Source organism: Falco cherrug, chromosome 1 (genome assembly GCF_023634085.1).
Source record: "Falco cherrug isolate bFalChe1 chromosome 1, bFalChe1.pri, whole genome shotgun sequence".
Lineage (NCBI taxonomy): Eukaryota > Metazoa > Chordata > Aves > Falconiformes > Falconidae > Falco > Falco cherrug.
The window spans coordinates 96,784,460-96,802,332 of NC_073697.1; the positions used below are offsets into that span (position 1 = coordinate 96,784,460).

General features: G+C 43.9%; 2 protein-coding genes and 1 long non-coding RNA gene across 9 annotated transcripts; 2 read left to right on the forward strand and 1 right to left on the reverse strand.

Annotated features, from left to right (window-relative positions):
* Positions 1 to 745: 745 nt before the first annotated feature.
* On the forward strand, positions 746 to 16,273 carry CCDC62 (coiled-coil domain containing 62). Of its 7 annotated transcripts, none has more exons than XR_008732224.1 (12): positions 746 to 1,199; positions 1,426 to 1,621; positions 2,245 to 2,408; positions 3,173 to 3,274; positions 3,620 to 3,791; positions 3,872 to 3,973; positions 5,135 to 5,220; positions 6,169 to 6,269; positions 11,424 to 11,601; positions 12,231 to 12,362; positions 14,015 to 15,334; positions 16,091 to 16,273. XR_008732224.1 is itself a non-coding variant. In XM_027798802.2 (12 exons), the coding sequence occupies exons 1-11, from the start codon at positions 1,134 to 1,136 to the stop codon at positions 14,099 to 14,101; spliced, it is 1,386 nt and encodes a 461-aa protein (XP_027654603.1). In that variant the 5' UTR covers positions 746 to 1,133; the 3' UTR covers positions 14,102 to 14,119; positions 16,091 to 16,273. The 7 variants fall into 7 exon arrangements, 4 of the variants coding, with proteins under 4 accessions (XP_027654603.1, XP_027654606.1, XP_055566107.1 ...); XR_003558130.2 differs by having other exon boundaries at positions 14,015 to 14,211; XR_008732228.1 differs by lacking the exon at positions 16,091 to 16,273 and adding an exon at positions 16,045 to 16,061.
* LOC114014579 (uncharacterized) lies at positions 1,233 to 1,876 on the reverse strand. The gene is made up of 2 exons (XR_003558134.2): positions 1,593 to 1,876; positions 1,233 to 1,458 (listed from the first exon to the last, which is right to left on the reverse strand). It is a non-coding gene; the product is annotated as an uncharacterized LOC114014579 (long non-coding RNA).
* Positions 6,676 to 11,416, forward strand: LOC129736065 (uncharacterized). Its single transcript, XM_055710158.1, is given in 3 exon segments — positions 6,676 to 7,454; positions 7,456 to 7,606; positions 7,609 to 11,416. Coding segments are annotated over 3 exon segments (852 nt in total). The 5' UTR covers positions 6,676 to 6,809; the 3' UTR covers positions 7,665 to 11,416.
* Positions 16,274 to 17,873: the final 1,600 nt, after the last annotated feature.

Genomic DNA, 17,873 nt, shown 5'->3' on the forward strand with positions numbered 1-17,873 from the left:
ATAAACATTCTAAAGGTTTGTTAACAATTAAAAGCAAAATGAATCCTGAAGGGGTCAGGCAGCTGGACTAGGTGATGGTTATAGGTTCCTGCCAGCTGAACTGCTTTATTCTATGAAGTGGAAACACTGAGGAACATGTGACCATGTCTGAAACATGTAGCCTATTTTCATAATAAACACTCTCCTTTAACAGCCCTGCTCTTCTAGGCGAGGCTGTTCTCATGGCTTCATGCCTTCAGCACGCTGCCAGCCCAGGAATGGCGGTAACGAACCGGATGGCTGGTTTCCAAAGCCTGGGAAGGCAGCAGGCAGGTGCTGGGCGCTCTGGGATTTGAGGCTTTTCATTTCTCTGCTCCCTTAATACCATTCAGGGCTGACAGGCTGCTGTCACCTTGCTGGGATGAAACCCAGGGGGGTGACCCGCCGTGCACCGGACCTACCTCTGCCCGTAAAGTTCCTTTGTCCTGTGATTTTTGTTGGTAAGTCGATGGATTGAGTTGAGGATCGTGTTAACTCAAGAGACAGCTGTATCTCTGGAGTAATTCCGCGGAGAAGCTGAGCAGGGTGGTTAACGGCCGTGCTGGGCGCCCAGGCGCGTTCTCGCTCACCTCTCGTTACCAACGTAATTAACGCTCCCGTTACCCGAGCGGCTCCAGCCGCAGCGCGGCATCGGGGGGCCGCGGGAATCGAACCGGCAGGGCCGCCCGGCAGGGGGCGGGGCCTGCGGCAGCTGCTCTACGACGGGAACGAGCGGGAGCGACGGGGCTGAGGGGGCGGCCCGGGTGGGAGCTGGGGCTCGGCCTGGCGCTGCGGGAGGGCCAGGGGGGGGCGCGGACCCGGCCCAGGAGCAGCCGGCGCAGGGATCTGCCGGCCCCAGCTGGCGGCACCTCGGGGCCGCCCCCAGGGCCCCTTCTGGGCCGCCCTCACAGCCCCCCTCAGGGTCCTCCTCAGGCCTCGGTGGCGGGGGAGGCCGCAGGGCTGCGCTGCCCCCTCGGCCCGGTCGCAGCGGCTGGCGTTTGCCGTTCCCGCAGGGCTGCCGGCTGAGCCGCGCTCCGGGCCGGTAACCGGGTGCTTTAGGCCGAGGCAGCCCCCGTGCGGAACGGGGCAGCCCCGGGCGGGCACCGGTACCGCTCATGTCTGACAGCGCTGCGTCCCCGCCCGCTATGAACCCGTCAGCGCCGCATTCTGCTTCGCCCCAGGTAAAAAAAAAGCAAATTTAACGATCGGAGCGCTCGATTTTTAACATGTATTTACTCATTGTGCTGCTGATGAGCTGTCAGGGACCGCAGGTGGTCCCGTCAGCTTTTTGGCATGGCCTCCCTTAATAACATAAAAAGCTTTTTAACTTCGACCCTCCAGTTTAGTAGAGAATTTGTCACTGCTGCTTCATGTTGAAAGGTGCTCCGTGTATTTTACATGTTATAGAAACTTCTCCCGAGCCTTGAGAACTGCACCATTCTGAAAGAGAGGCCAGAACTCAGGCTTTTAATTGCAGAACTGAAAGATCGTGTTAAGGAACTCACACTGCAACCGCGTCGTCGCTATCAGAGACAGCTGCTAGCCTGGGAAGATGATTGGCAAAAAATGCTCACCTTAGCAGAACGATGCAGCTTACTCAATAGTAAGTCTTGTGCATGTAAAGAATAAGACCCTGGTCTTTTAAGTATTTTCAGATGCTTAGACCCCTCACTAACAGTTTTGCGTCATATAAGGAATCATTTCCTACCCTTCACCCTTAGATTTGGTTGCCTTCTTTCTGAAATCAGAGCTTTCACAATGGTAGTAAAAGCAGTCTGACCTTGAAGGGAGTATGATAATTGGATAGCTCTTTCTCATTGGAATATGTACATTCTTTCTGTGGATTCTTTAAAAAACCCCATCTGATTAAATAAATGGGTGGGACAAGAACAATTTGCAAACATACTGGTGTACTGCAGAGCCCTGTGCCCTGAGGTTTTGGTGCACAGCTCTGACATCATCCTTGAGCCACCCAGCTTGTCACCTGGCAGCTTTGCACAGTCTTGTTTGCTTGTTTGACAGCCGTAGTACAGAGGTCACCACGAAATTCCTATTCCATCTGACCTGAGCAGCTAGGAAAGCCTGCTTTGGAGTATGCAATGTAGGCATCTATTTCTGAATGGCGCGATTTTAAGACACGGGATTAAATTATTTCTGATATGTTTAAAATTGCATGACAGTATCTGAGCTGTCTTCTCAGAGACACCTTGTCTCCTTCCTTTTCAGATGAGCTGAACAAGGGAAATGAAATAAAATCACCGACCAAAAGGTTAAAGTTCTTAGAATCTCAGCAGAATGACAGGAAGACAACACTTGAAAATACACAACAGAATTTTAAGAAGATGTCTCAAAAAGGGACAGATGCAATTGTTCACTGTCAGGCTCTGGAGGTAGGAGTTGAGTAATGGTCTGATTTTGCAGTCTGCACGTGTACAGAATGTCAGCAGCGTTTGTGAGTTTCACTAGTGAGTAAATCCTGTTAAGGCTCCTGAGTTGCATTTGTCTTTTAGTACAGTAACAGATTAAGGTCTGGCTCTGATTTGCTGGAGGGGAAAAACAAAAAAAAAAGGCTTTCCTAAGCTAGCATTTGGAGTTTGCTGTTTGTCTGCTTAGTTTTGGGGAGCACTGCTCAGAACCACCCATGCCTCCAAAAATGTCGGGCACTATGATTGCAAAAGGCAGTTCAGCCCCCAGAACAGTCCTGGTACTTGGTTAGGAAGATCCAGAAGGTTTTATTTACAGCTTTGGTTACTGTGGTGAACTGTAACATTCTGAAACTGGTTTAAGGATATGAAAATAATTGGTGTTCAAGGGTTCTAGATATTTTTTGAATGTGATTTGGCAATGATGTGTTTATCAGGATAATTCTTCCCCTCTGTGCAATAAAGCAAAGCAGTATTCTGCGTTTTCATCTGTCTAATTGGCTTGACCTAAGCCATGCAAGATATGAAGACCCTTGATTGCAAGCAAGTTTCGTTGTAACAAATTGAGGAACAGTTTTTACTCTAGTCCTCTTTTCTGCAGATCCTCACAGCTTGCTCGGAATCCCTCATTGCTATTCATGATGTTTAAATAACGTTGCGCACACACTTGCTGGAGAAGTAGTAGCTTTGAATCACTGAAGTAGTAGCTGACACTTATTTCTGTTCACTAGGAGAAAAACAAAAGTCTCTACTACTCAGTTTTGGAACTGTCTGCTAAAATGGGCCAGCTGCAGGCGAGAGAACAGGAGCTTCTTACTATGCTTAAGCTGAAGGTAACATCTGTCGTCTCATCAGGCGCTAAATGGGGTGCAACTGCCATGTGGTTATTGATGACTGTACTGCAGTGGTTTAGTCACCGTTGATCTCACTGCTGTCTAATTCCTAGGCTTGTTTGAGAAGGAAAAGTGATCAACAAACAATAAACTGGTTTATTTTCATAAACAAGCTTGTTTCTTTGATACATAAACTGCTTTGATTTTTACATTGTCTCCTCAAGAGCTCAAGAAGAAAATCTGTGAAGTAGCTGTAACTACTGCGGTAAGATCTACTGTTGTTTCATAAAAATCCATACATAGGATGTATTCCTGATTATTGTTTTATTTTCTTTCATATTTCAGGACAAGGCTATACTTGAAGCAACTGATGACATAACTGAGTTTACATCTAAATTCAGAGAGCTGGAAAGTGCATTGCGTGCAGCAAAGACAGAGGAATTCCATCTCAACAAAGAAAAGCAAGACCTCAAAATGAGTCTGAAAGAACTAATACTTGAAATAAATAAGCTGAAAGGTAAATGTTTATACTGGACACCTAATTTAGACCAGCATGTTTCCTTTTCATTCTGGGAAATACTACATTTTGTTTTAAAGATGACCTCTGTGAAAAGATGAAAGAAAATAATAAGCAGCAGGAAGAAATAATTCACCTCAAACAAGAAAATGTCTGCTTGAGGACCGAGCTCGCACTTCTTGGTAAGTGTGGGCAGCTGGCTTTTCATGCCTTACTTTCAACAGCTCAGAGACTTCTAGACCAGAGTTCACTAATACCTGTGAAGGAGGCAGCTTCTTACCTAGCTTTCTTGTAGTTTAATAAAGGTATATACCTTTGTGTGTTATTCTTCTGTGAAAGCAGTATCTAGGGCTTCTGCAGGGACAGTTAATAATATCTTGTAAAAGCACAAAGTTCAATATGATTTCGTATGGAGGAGTGAATGGCTCAGGGGATTTTCTCTTGAAGAGTTTTGAGGCTTTCATGTCTCCTGTGGTATTAATTCAATAACTGGGGGTGGCATTCTCTGCTCTGACAGGTTTCATAGAAAATGATGACCTACTGAAAAGAAGCCACATGCAAACCCAAAAGCTTAGGTTCTATGAAATTACCAGCCCGTCCGCTCCCTCTGGTGTTTGTATGGCAGCAGTATGTTCACAAATTCACTTTTTCTCTTGCATTTCTTTAACTGATAGGTTTGGTTTAGGCTGGTTTAATATTCTGGGCTCGGTAAACTGCAGCTTGCTTTCTGTTGGTATCTTCGCTTTGGTTTTGGGTAGAGAGGAACTCTGTGCTGCAGTGGATAGGAAAGGCAGGCTGATGGTTGCTGCAGTACTCTTGCAGACAAGTGATATGTACCTTGAAAGATTAGGTGACCAAAGACATCCTCTGCTGTGAGATGATTGACTTGCTTATCACCCTTTATCTGCCATTACCTTTGCCAAATATTGATCCCATGTCTCATGATTTTAAAAACAATAGTAATGGGAAGTATTTCCTAGCACTTCCCTGTACAAGGCATGAATTGGAATTACTTACAGAATTTCCTTTCCATGGAACAATGTTAACATGAAAAAGTAAAATAAATTGGTCAATGAAGCAGAATATTGCTGCTAGTAAAATAAAGCTTAGGTGTTGGTGGAAGGTCTGAGGAAAATAATTGATCTGTTTAGTTGCTTTAAGGTTTTTGTGCTCTTTTTATTTGGAGGGGAAACAAATCCAATTGATCTTAAGAAAATGCTTTTGTTTTGGTTAGGTACCTGTTTCTACTGCTACAGACGTATGTGTTAACAAATGTACTTTTGTATAAAAATAGCTTTGTTTCTATTCACTTTAATTAAAAAATTGTGTCTGTTTTGAAACAGTTGAGAAAACAAAGAGAAAGGATCAACTTCAGTTTGCCAAGTCTAAAGAAGCATGGACTAACACAGAACTACCAAGTTTGCGACAGGTACAACTCCAGTTGTGTTTGTACTCTCAGATTATGAAAGCATTGTCCAATAACATCAGATCTGCGTGGAACAGTATAAAAAAAGTTAGATCAAACTACTATTAATTAAGAAAAAAACTTCAAATGTACTGTTTCTGCCTTTCTGGGATCTCTATAGAATGCTAATTTTTTTTGTTTGTTACAAGGATTTGTACCATGTGTTTTTAATTTTATTTAAAGGTGCTTTTAGCTTTTTTTGCGTAATTGTATTTACTTGGTCCTGCAATGAGTAAATACCACCCTCACAGCATGAAAGTGGGGGCACCCCAGTGAGATAAGAGTTCACCAGTGCATGTGTGTGACCAGAGAGTGCCAGGCTCCAGAAGTCACGTGAAAGGCAGTGGGGAGTGACGCGTACTCACACACGTGCCCAAGGTGAACTTAGGCAGCATAAAGGGGCACGGTGTCCTGAAAGATTTGTTTTTCAAGAGAGCTTTAAACCCAGTGTTTTCACCTGGGCTTCTCAAGGCATGTTTTTTTCATTGCAAGTAATTGATCAGTGTGTTATCCTATACATTAGCTTTACAAAAAAATCCCCTGCAGTGAAAGCCAAGTACCATAATTGTCGTTCGTGTCCTGTAATTCTGCATAACTTCAAACAACATGATAACAACACGGATTAAATATCAAATAACAGCAATGATATTGTATTTATGGCTCAGTGTCGTTCCATCTTAGAACAACACTGCAGTCATCTTCTAGAAATACTGTTTATTGCTGCAAAACGTTTTTCTAAATACATGCAGAGATGGCCACTTAGATTTGGAAGGCTTGTAAAATAGTTGGACTACAGATACTGTTTATAAAAATGTTTTGAGCTTATTTTTGGAAGGCAGACATGTTAGTACCTGATGACAACGTTCCTGCATTCCAGACTTCCACTAAATGTGCATGACTGTCTTTAAACAGATCTATGTAAAACAGCAGCGTGACTTGCAATTTCTTCATGTCAGTTTGGAGAGCTCTCAGGAATTAAGGCAAAACCATGAAAAGGCAGCACATGAAAGAAGGTAACTTTTTAAAATTTTATTTTCCTTTTTTTTCCTTTTTTTTTTTTTTTTTGAGTAGTTTATTCTTGGAGAGAGACTTCACTGCTGAGCCACAACTACCATCCTAAAATAGATGTGTGCTGTGTCAAGGTGGCTTTGCTGGACTCAAGCACAATCATCCCAGTGAAGCTGTTAGATACCATTATTTGACTTGGTCAGGAGGCACCATGGGTATCAGGCACAGGATAAAGTGCTGTATGCAGGCCGGACTGTTAATGAGGTGTTTAAAAATGGAATAGTCTGGTGGTAGGGGTCTTAATCTGGCCCGCTACTACTTTTGTTTAAAAATTAAAGGTGGTTTTGCTTTCAGATTAGGAAAATGGTGCACACCCTGGAGGGTCAGACAGAATCACTACACTATTTAAAACGTGAGGGAAGTCTCAGACCGATTTTGGAAAGTAACAGCCAAATCTGGACAGGCTTCTGTCAGGTTTTGGCAGGATACCGCGCTGCCTGTTGGTTTATGAACTACCTCAGAACTGTGGGTACAGCTTCCAGTTAATGCATAGCTTTGACCTTGAGTACAATTGTGTACGCTCTTTAAATGTAGTATTTCTTAGAGTTTTCTTTATCTGGCATCATTGTACCATGGGTATGGGCTTCTCTGCCCCTGAACGTAACAGCGAGACAGACACGGTTAGGACTGAGGGCGCACACGGAATGTGTGAGGAGTGTGGAACTGCCCAAGTTCCAAAACGTAGGGTAAAAACCACCTCTGAGATGTATGAAGTAGATAATAGACTGTTACTGGATGCATCAGACTTGGAGGAAACCTCAGTGCACTTACACCGGTGTCAAAAAGTTGTGAAAGCCTTGGCTGCCTTTATGGAAGAAGAAGAAGAAGAAAAGCAGGATGTTGCATCAAGCTCTGATGAGCTAGGCAGCAAAGTATTTTGTGAGGCAAACAACACAAGGCCATTGAGAAAGAGGGAAATTTTGGAGGATGGAGTGGAAAGCAGAAACCAACAAACATCTGAGTCATCTTTACCTGAATATGGACATTGTCTTAACGTCAGTTCTTGTGTAGATTCACAAAGTACTTTGATCCTGAGCACCATCACAGCTGACAAAACTGATAATAAAAATAAAACACGGGAAGAGAGAAGTGGAATTCTGTTTGGCCAAAAAAGCAGAGACTCCTGCTGCAGTTGACAAGCCTGAATCTGATTCCTGTAGTAGTAACTTCACCATAAAAGAAGAGGCATGGTGGAAGCCAGTATCAGATGCAGGATGGCTGAAGATTTTCTAACCCGTGAAAGGAGATGGAAGTATACGGCATGGAAAAGATTGCAGCTGTCTCATGCACAAGAGGTGAAATGTGCTACCTCAAAAAGGTTATGTGCTTGTTATGTTTAAGAAATAGGTACAAGCTGGAGTTCTCTGGAAACCTGGGTGTACAAGCTCTCAGTCATTTGTATTATCTCAAGTGATGTGTAAAGTAACTGCTGTTTTAAGATTAGTCTACCAACCTGAAAAGCAGGAAATGTGAAATAAGTTGAAATAGCTGGTAAGGTATCATGATTGTATTTTTATGCATTTATTTTTTCACTTCTCTTTCCCCAAGAGCTGCATGGGTAGGAGAAACTGCAATGCCATGTAACTTGCCAAATAAACTAATTGAGAAAAATGCAGATTTAAAAAATCTTAGGTTGCTTGTAAATCTACTGGGTAAAATACGTTCTGACCAGAGTTGGACTTCTACAGGGATGTTTCTGTAAGGCAAGAAACAAACTTAGATTTTGTGTGATGCTTTAGTGGCTGTGTTATTTCTGTTGAGAAATCACACAGTGGCTGGGCAAGAATGTAGGACACAGCTCTTCCGCACAGGCTGCTTTCCCCACTCAGGGCAAGAAAATGAGATGGCAATATTTAAGGACAGCAATCTGTCCACTCTCCAGTGCCTCTTTGATCATGGGATTCACTCCCTGTGTTTATGTTGGGGGAGGAGAAAAGACATTTGGCTGGGGATGAGCAGAATGAGGTTTCCAATCCTGAGAAGTGTCAGAAAACTACTCAGGTGTCTTAGTGGTATTGGAAGGTATGCGAGATACAAATGCTTTGCTTTTATGGAGGTGGTTTTGTGCCTGCACAAGCAAGGGCATTCAGAGCTGTGACTCTCTGTGCGTTTGTTGTGTTGGTTCCTCTGTTTCCTTTCAAAAAATTGACTGATTTACCAAATCTAGAAGGATTTCTGAAGTTTTACAGATATTTCATAACTGCCTTTTAGACAGACAGAAGCAGCTTTTCAGCTGGTAGTTTGACAAGGATGATAAATGAACAGCTGTTTAAACCTGCTCAGAATTTTAGCCAGCAAGTCTGCCCAACATCCAAACAAATTAGTGTTATGGAATGGAAATATCTGATGTCCAGACACTTTCATTGTGTGTTCCTTTTAAACCCAAAATATTATAGAAATTGTTACTGCAGTGAGACGGACCTGCTCAGAAACAAGGTGAATGGGCAGCCACTGAAAAAGAATGCTGGCCTGGCACATTCCCACCGCTTAGCTGAGCTTCGTGCTGTGTGTGGACTCTAGTTTCCACTGTCCATAAATCATTAAAAAGACTCCATTCCCCTTACATCGACCCTGACCTGTCTTATATACTCCCCTAGCAGCACAAATGACATGCTGCCATCCCTCCAAATCTCTTTTTGAGGCTGAATCATGAAAACTGTTCACTTTTTGTCTTGTCCTTAAGGGGATTTTAGGGGAGAAGGAACAAATTTGGCCTGGGCAATGCAGGTAGGGCAGATACCCTTCAGTGGGGGAGGGCTGCTTTTTCCGTTTGGGATTTGCTGCTGGGTTCTCAGGTTCTCTTGATGCCCACATTTGGTCCTAGGGGCCCTGCTAATTGGAGATGGATTGATTAGGTGTGAAACCCAGGCTGCTTTCCAGCCTCTTGCTGACGCTGATCTGCCAGGGAATGAATTCTCACCCCACAAACGGGAGGAAGGCAATAGCAGTGCAGTCTTCAGGGTGGGCTTCTGTTAAGGCATTAATGGCAGAGACCAAACCCAGCATTCCTTCCGGGACTCGAATCTGGATCCTCCAGTTTTCCATTGCTGTGTTTTGTAGTGCTGATGATGTATTTTGTGTTTAGGGAAGGGTGCTGGCACCTCCCTGTGAGCCCAGCAAATATTTTTGACATGAGTTCTTGAATTCTGGAACAGCCAACAAGAAGGCTATTAAGGCAGTCAAATACCTTATCCAACTGCAAGAGCGATTGTGAAATACCGTAGCACAGGAATAATTTCTGCGTGCTCTTAGCGGCTTCATTTATGTTGGACCAAGACTTGCTGCCTTTGGATTTTTATCTCAATTCTGGTTTTAAAGCTGGAGCGTCAGCAGTTACTTGTTCAGTCTGCTGCTGCTGGACTAAGCCGCCCACCTGTTCCTTGAGCCATCACCCTGCCTCAAAATCAAACCTGAACCTGTGTATTCTTCAAACCTGCTGTGCTCATTGCACCTCCTCACATCCCCTGCTTTAGGCTGCTACCGCTTGTTGCCTCCCATCTCTCCAGCACCTTTCCTTGTCAGAGGCACACAAACACACGCTTCTCTCCGTTAAAAGAAAGCCTGTTGTATCCCAGCGTTTTGCAAGAGGAGTTCGATGAGACACAGCAGACACTTGTGAGCTGGCATCACTGGCAAGGGCTTTTTCTTAGATTGAATGTCGTTTAAAAATCTTTTTGTAACAGTCTTGCTAAGCATGGAATGTGTTGTTCCACCAAAATAAGTATCTGAAGGCTATGGAATGAAATGTTGTAAATTTGAAGATAATATTTTCTTTAAAATACACTTATTTTTTAATTAGGTACCCGATCCAAGCAGTGCTAGCGTGTGCTTCTGTTTGGTTCAGAAGTGTGATGAATACAGAAACGTTTTATTTTGGGGAGGTGGTTGCTCTTTTATTGATTTTTAAAAGCCGTATGAAGTGGAAATTAGCAGTTGGAAATGAACACTGCATAGCTTGCCAGTGCCAGCAGAAACCGGGACACATCTTTGTACAAGCCACAGACAGCACTGGGTCTGGGTGAAAGCATGGCACGGGACGGAGGGCAGGCTGAGGGTGCTGCTGGGATCCTGTACTGCTAGAGTAGATTATTGAGATAATTTAAAACAGCTTTTATGATTTCTAGTCTTAATTTGTGATTCATTGGTGCTGGACCTGAGTGAGGGATTTGGTACATTTTGATAAAAAGGTGCTTTAAGGAATTGAGAACTGGTTTTCTCTAGGGTCAGCTATAATAAAGTGAACTTTTAGTGTAGGAAAGGTGTGAGAGAGACATTTCAATTATTTGGCACGTGTATTAAGAGCTAAAGACCTTTTGTATTAGGACAAGCTTGGGATGGCTGTGAGTCAAGTGTCTGGACAGTAATAATGTGCAGGGTACAACTTGTTGCTTTAACTGACATTTAAATTGCTTTTCAGATATTCCTAAATACACTCAGCTATACCCAGCGCTAAGTTAATATTTTTTGTTTCACTTTAAAACCTCAGGGAAGATGTATGGCAACAGGTCATATGCTTCATCTCTGCACTGACACGGTAGTCAGGCAACTGACTTTTTGGTTTAATCATAGTTTGTCTGAACAGCACTTTATCATGTGCTGCTGTCTTTTAAAAATAAATAAAATAAAGCCTTTTGGGGAAAGCGATCCTGTGATCTCTGAGATAAGATGATGACTTCAAAAGGCTCTGAAATTCCCTTGAAAAGTACACCTACAAAATATTAATTTGTCTAACGGTTGATTAAAAAAAAACCAAAAGGGAGTAGGGTTGGAGAGCAGAAAGAGTACCAGAGCATTGGGAGGAACTAGATACTGCCTTTTGTGTGCTCTTTGCGAGGTTAACTAGACACTCAAGCACACGGTGACGTAGCTGTTCTTGAAACTGGTTGAATGTCAAACCGTTGCCCTCAGAGGTTGAAACTGATCTATTGAAGCTGTTAAACATGGGAACCACTCTGAGGAACAATGTAATCTCAGGTGCTTGATGGTTTTCTTGGCTCAGGGCCCATAATTATTTATGTTACCTTGTCCCATGATTTTCCTTTGAAAGCTTAAAAAGGATGCTGATACTGTTTCTGGCAATGTCTTAATTTTTTTAACAGCGAAGAAAATATGGATCTGAATTCTTTTCACTCGGATGCTCCCTTTTTGACATCCACTCAGAAAGAAGGCAGGCCTCAAAGATATGAGAAATTCTCTGGTCAAGGCTTCCCACTGAAGATCAATAACCTTTTAGTGCCGGAGCCAGCAAACAGATGTTGCAGTGCTGCCATGGACCAAGTCAGTATTTTATTGCAGAATGTACTTCATTAATTTTAAGGGGAATTGTGACTCGTGGTAGGAAAGCAAATGTCTGCCGGCATGGAAGAGCTAGGGACTCAAATGATGAGACAGCAGGCTTAAAGCAAAGGTGGTAAATCTTTTTTTCAGAAGAATTCCTGGTGGTCTTAATATGTCTAGACAGCATAAGTGAGTTGGGAAAAAATAAAAGAGAGCTTTTGAAATGAAAGGCTTGAGGATAATGGAAGCTGGCTAATTGGTAATTCCAGCAAAGCACAGTATCTGAGTACACTTGGACACAGTTATTAGAAGCTATTGGACACTGTTTCTTTCTTGTTCTGCCTGGTTTTCCCTTTCTCATGTCTTTGTTCATTCTCCCCTTTATCGCTGAAGTTCTGCTGTTGTGTGTGCTACATGCACATGGATGTGAAGAAGCTCAGGTAAAAAGCTGACACTAGGAAAGACCTCTGTGTTTATTAGAAATATCAGTATTTACACAGTCTGGAGCAGTTAGTATTTGGAATGGAGATATTTCAAAATGAAAGTGATGATTCTTGGTATGTTATAATCCTTTGACATATGCCAAAAAGATAATTTCATAACTTTGGCTCACTTTCTGTCTCCCCCAGGACACCAGTTCCCCCATAAGTAAGCTGCAGCATGTGTTGGCCGAGTCTCGACAGATGGTTGCTGATCTGGAGCTTAGCACTCTCCTCTGCGCGAGCCCTCGCCGCAGTCCAGACAGCGGCAATGATAATACGGTGTGTATCGCTCTGCCATGACTAGATTTAGGTGGCCAGGAATAGGAATTGTGAACATCCTTTCCCTTATGCTTGAGTTGCGCTGGGCCATTATAAACAATATCTTCCTGACGCTTTGCTAAAGAGAAAATTCCTGCCTGCCTTAGCCTGAAGTACTGGAATTTTTTATAGGATTCTTTATGGCTCCTCAAGGTCGTGACAGGATTTGAGTTTTGCATGTGTCTAAACAGATGGAAGGAAGAAGTCATTTTGGAGCAAGCTGTAGGAGGTCTAGAAAAAAGTGAACACAAGTATGACTTACATTCAGAACTGGTTTATTACGCTAGGTATATTTGTGGAAAGGAGGACAGTATAGGAAATAGGTGCTATGTAGGATAGTTTTGTATAGGAATTTAAACCAGACTCTCAGCCTAAATAACTTTATTATAGAATTTTTGTGGGCTTATAGTTTTAATTCCTTCCTTGCAGGGTCAGAAAGCATACTCAATGGTCAAAGAGAATAACCTGTCTATAGCTGTCCTGGAATTTATTTTATGAGCGTGAACGCTGATAGGAAGTTTCTGTTGTGAGTACATGGGCAATAGGAGTAACTGGAGAAGGGGTCACTGGTTTGTTTTCATCAATATTTTTAAGAATTTCTGCCTTGTTTGACAAGGAGGTTGTACCATTTGTCACTAGAAATGAGTAAAGTTTGCTGATCCATATCACAAAGGGAGAATTTAGGCTTTTGGTTGTAAAGCAGACTCCTCACCAGGAGGCTGCCTGCTGAAACCTCAGCTTGCTCCTGAAAGGTATTATTACCTCTCTCTAAAAATGTTGCACCTCTTTTATCGTGAGAAGAACTTGAGCAGAGTCATGTTACTGTAAGTAACAGACAAAGCCATTTTTATCACATTCAGAACTATAAACCCTGAGCTGCACTGGGACTGACTGACAGAGTATAAAGGTTGTGTGCCAGCATAAACTGAAAGGATATTTTGTTGAGCAGTTCATCTGCAGGATTTCATTCAGCGTGAAAGACAGCAGCAGTGTAGTCTTTTGCAAAGACTGTCGTGTAGGAGGGATTCCTGAAAAGCTCTCTCTGAAACAGTGGCTGCTTGTGGCTCTTGCCCAGCCCCATCAGCTGCCTGGCTTCTGCTCACGGGTTGGCACGTCCCAGCTCAGCTAAACCGGCCCTCCTTTAGGAGCGAGCGTGACTCCGCTTTAGAACCTGAGACTGCATTTTGGAGCTTGGAAATCGGCTTCTCCTTCGGAATGCTTGCTTTGGTGGATGGAAAATAAAACGGGCGTGTGTTTACTGAGCTTCAGAACCCATCTGTATAACTTTGATCTCCTTTCAGAGCGGTTCTGGGCAGAAACTTGTCAAGCGTGTTTTCATTAGTCTGTGCAGGCCAACTAACCTACGCTTAAAACCAGGTTTACCTGAGGCTGTTTTAAACTGCGCTTTAAAACATCATCTATATCAAATATAACCCTGAAAATTTCACCAGTAAGCATTTGTATGTGTTGGATTTTGTGCCCTGCTTGGGAGAGGGAGAAGAGGCAGTGAAAAGGTGTATCCCTGCTGCTCACCGATTTGAAGCCGGCAGCTCTGTAACTTGTATTATCTGGGTTCTTTGATTTCCACTTAGTGTTTTTGCATTACAATACAGACAACAGAACTTGCAGAAGCTCTTCAAAGAACCCAGTTGTCTGCTGCAGAAGAAAGAGGTGCTGAGCTTCCATTCTTTTCACTGTGATGTTCCCTGAGGATGGAGGTGTTTACAATTTTTTTTTTTTTTGGTTGGTTGGTTTGTTTCCTTCTTCATCAATGCATCTGTGGTATTAATAGAAGTTACGGACTCCTGAGGTGAGCCTGGCGCAAGATTCTGCTCTGAGTGCACTTCCAGTAAAACTCTCATGAGTACTGTAATGGCCAACAGATACTAAGGCAGCAAGTAATTCCTTTAGTCAAATAATTAAACTTTTCTCAAGCTTGTTCCTCATCCTCTCGGCAGTCTAATCTCACAGCTCCATTCCTGAGTACCTGCACACCGCTTATTGTAGTGAAAATCCTTCTCTGTGTTACAAATAACAGGATCACAGATAGGAACATTGTTGAATAAGAGATTGGGAAGTGTTTTTCCGTGCCATGGCTGAGGGCTTTTTTAGCATATTGTTCCTGGGCTCCAAGCTCCAAAAGCAGAATGTGTTGAATTGAGCTGTTTCAAGCAGCCTTGCCCATAGCAGATTGTTTTTTCTTTTTGAATCAGGAAATTTCTCACTCTCTGATTATTTGTTCTACTAATGTGACTTGGATGCTTGCAATAAGCACAATGTTGTCTGTTTCTGAGGCCAAAAGAGTAACCAGATACGGTTAAAATACTGACCAGCACATGAAACCGAATGAGAAGTAGCAACAGTGGGGGAAAAAATCGACAAAAAAAGCAAGCTCCCCGTGCTGACCCAACCCAAGCACATGTCTGCAAAGGGAAATGATTACACAGCAAGCTGGAGCGTGAAGCTGTGTGGCACTGGATTTCTCATACTGATCAGCTTAAATCGGGTGGGGGGAAGCTGGTGCTCGGTGCTTCTCTCTCTATCCCTGAACTGCTGTTCCCCTGTGGAGCCAAACCCTCTGTGCCCCTGGGGAATGGTGTTGGTTTGTGGCACCCTCATGCTCTGCTGTTTCTGCATGAAGTCTGGAGACACGAAGTCTTCTTTCAAAATAAATTGGGTCTGCTTAGTGCACGCTAATGGGGCTCTCCTAGGAAATGGATGCTGAGTAGCTGGAATGCAGTACCTTACACTGCTTTAATGTTCCTAGGTAGAGAGGGGTTTTTTTTTGCTGAAAAGAGCCCTAAGGTAAAAGAAGCTGGAGGTTTTACAGATTGAAGCCAGCACTGTGACTTGCCTCCTGAAACTACTGCTGTTAAAAAGTTGCAGGAGCAAATCCCCCAAATTGCTGAGCACCATGCTGATGCAGCAAAGTGGTAAGCATATGCTTAGCCTACAGAAATAATCTCGTTGAGCTTCAAGTGAGAAAGAGCTGGTGGAACAAACATACCCACAATTTCACTGTAGATCCATGACAAGACTTGGTGATTCTGCAAGTCACTGGCTGCTGCATAATTCTTATTTTCTTTGTTAATTAAAAAGGCACTGAATCACTGTGATCAGTTAAATCCAAAGCAGCTTTTGCAGAGTCTAGAAATGTTTGTGCAGTTTCCTATAGAGAAGTGTTTGAACTGATTTTCTTTGGGTTTGGGTTTTTTTTTTAGTTGCTTTGAAATCGTTGGAGGGCAGGTGCACTGATAAACATGAGGTTAATTTCCTAACTAGCTGATCTAGCCCTTTTCGTCAGTCAGTTGTTTTTCCTTTAGAGAGAGATTGGGTGGGGGAGAGTTGAAGAACAAAGGAGGAAAGCAATGAGTAAAAGGATATATTAAGTTTTGGACATGGTAGGCTGTGCCACTGCTCATAAACTGTGACTCAGTGGCTGGCCGAGGGCACAAAGATCACTCCTTTTTGCAAAACAAACTGGAAGGGTTTTATTTCCTAACACTCCAGTGGCGTTCCTGAGACTGTGAAGTGCTTTGTTTACCTTTCTCTTTCTATTTTTATTCTGATGTTTTTATTGTATTTATAATGTGAAAATGCATATAGTAACTCAACATTTATGTGATTGCTTCATATATTTTAGGGGAAGTGTTCCTGCCTTTTAATCAAGATCTTTTAATTTTCTGCAGGGGGTAAGGAGGTCCTATATAGAATGAATTTAGAGAACTGAAGATCATCAACCCGTCAGCTCCAGTGGAAAGTTACCTCATTTTTTTCCCATGGTTCTCTGAGCGTTTGAAAGACAAGTGGCAAAAAAATGTGACGGTGCGGGAATATATTTTATCTTGAAATAAAACGTAGAGTTATGCCAAGACTAACAAAACTATTTTTATAGCTGAGAGCTCAGGTTAAGTACGAGCTTGTTTTTTAAGAATCTTAAGTGTGTAATTGTTACAACATGGGAACTGTTTTTCTTCTTTTTGTTGTGTTTCTTTTTTTTTGTGGTGGCTCAGAAATATGGATAGAGTATGACACAGCCAGGCATTCATGGTTTTTTTTAGTTTATTCTTGTTGTTCTGGACTTGTTGCCATGTAGAGAGAGATGAATAATGTTTATAGGAAGTTCCTAATTAGTCTTGGAAGCAGGAACTGCCTCCTGCATAGCTGTCACCCCCGAGATGGGCAAAACAGCCCTCCCCCGGTCAGGAACTAGTTATTGTAAGAAAAGCTTCTAACGAGCTCGGTTAGTTAGTTAGTGGGCTCTGTAAGTGCTGTATGGCAGCAGCCACCTGTGGTGTGACTGGCTTTTGCGCATTTCGGCTGGTTTTCTCTTTGACTGTTGGGTAAGACATGTTTCGTTATCACAATCGGAACTTCTTTTTTCACTAAAAGATGAAATCAGCTGCTAAAGGTGATACTGTTGTGTGTTTCTTACCTGTTTAAGACACTGCCCAACACAGAGTACTTAATTAACGAGGATTCTCTGGGACATAGGATGTGGCAAGCCTGAGACATGAGTGGGCCACTGTGTCGAGAGCCGTTTGGGACACCCGTGCCAAGTCCACGCCGCTGAGTGCTGCGCCAGCGTTTTTCCTGTGTGGGGGCAGCTCAGGGGTGGGAGGCTCTGGCTGCCAGGGATTCATTGCAGTGAAATACAACACTGGCACTGTGGTTTCCCCTCCTTAACTCTTCCATATAATTTTCTGCTTTCTCTGTAACGACCTAAATGACAGCCTGCTGTCCTGCCTGTACTAATGGCCTCCAAATTAGGCGACTAATTCTGGTCCTAGTTGCTGTCCTCCCTGCCCACCCGCGTTACCCGCAGAGGGAATCTCAGCTTCACGGGGGTTTTCTACATGTAAAGCATGTTTGGATTCCTCTACCTGCAGAGGAACCTTCCAGGCTCCATCCTCTAAATGTGCTGCTGGGGGTAGGACAGAAATTTGCCTGGAAAAGCCACCGATAGCGCTCCCCCGGTCCCCCCGCAGCTCTCCGGCAGCCGTACCCTGCGTCAGGCCCTGGGGGCATCGGTGCGGCTCCACGGCGTCGGTGGGTGCAGGCGCTGAACCCCCTCGTGAGCTGAAAATTATGCTTTTCAACTTGTTATAGAACCCTGAGCTCCAGCCAGGCAGGGGGGAGCCGCGGAGCCCCGGGATTTTGTGTTGGGGCTGCGCTGGATTTGCGGAGTGGGAAGAAGGGGAATATTGGGGTGAATGTGTTCGGGCAGGGGGTGACTCGCTCCCCGGCTGTGTCACCCAGCGCTGGGAGGCTCCTAGCGAGGCTCCAGCCGCCCCGGGCTCGGCTGCCTTCTGCCTGGCGGTGTCACGGATGCTCCCGGGAGCGCCTTTGCGCTACCGCAGGGAACGATCCCGCAAACCGAGCTGCTGCGGGGGCTCGGCGGCGGCCGGGCCGCGGGAGGCGCCCGCCGGGTCTCCGGGCGGGGCCGAGTCGCTGTGCCCCGCGCACGGCGCG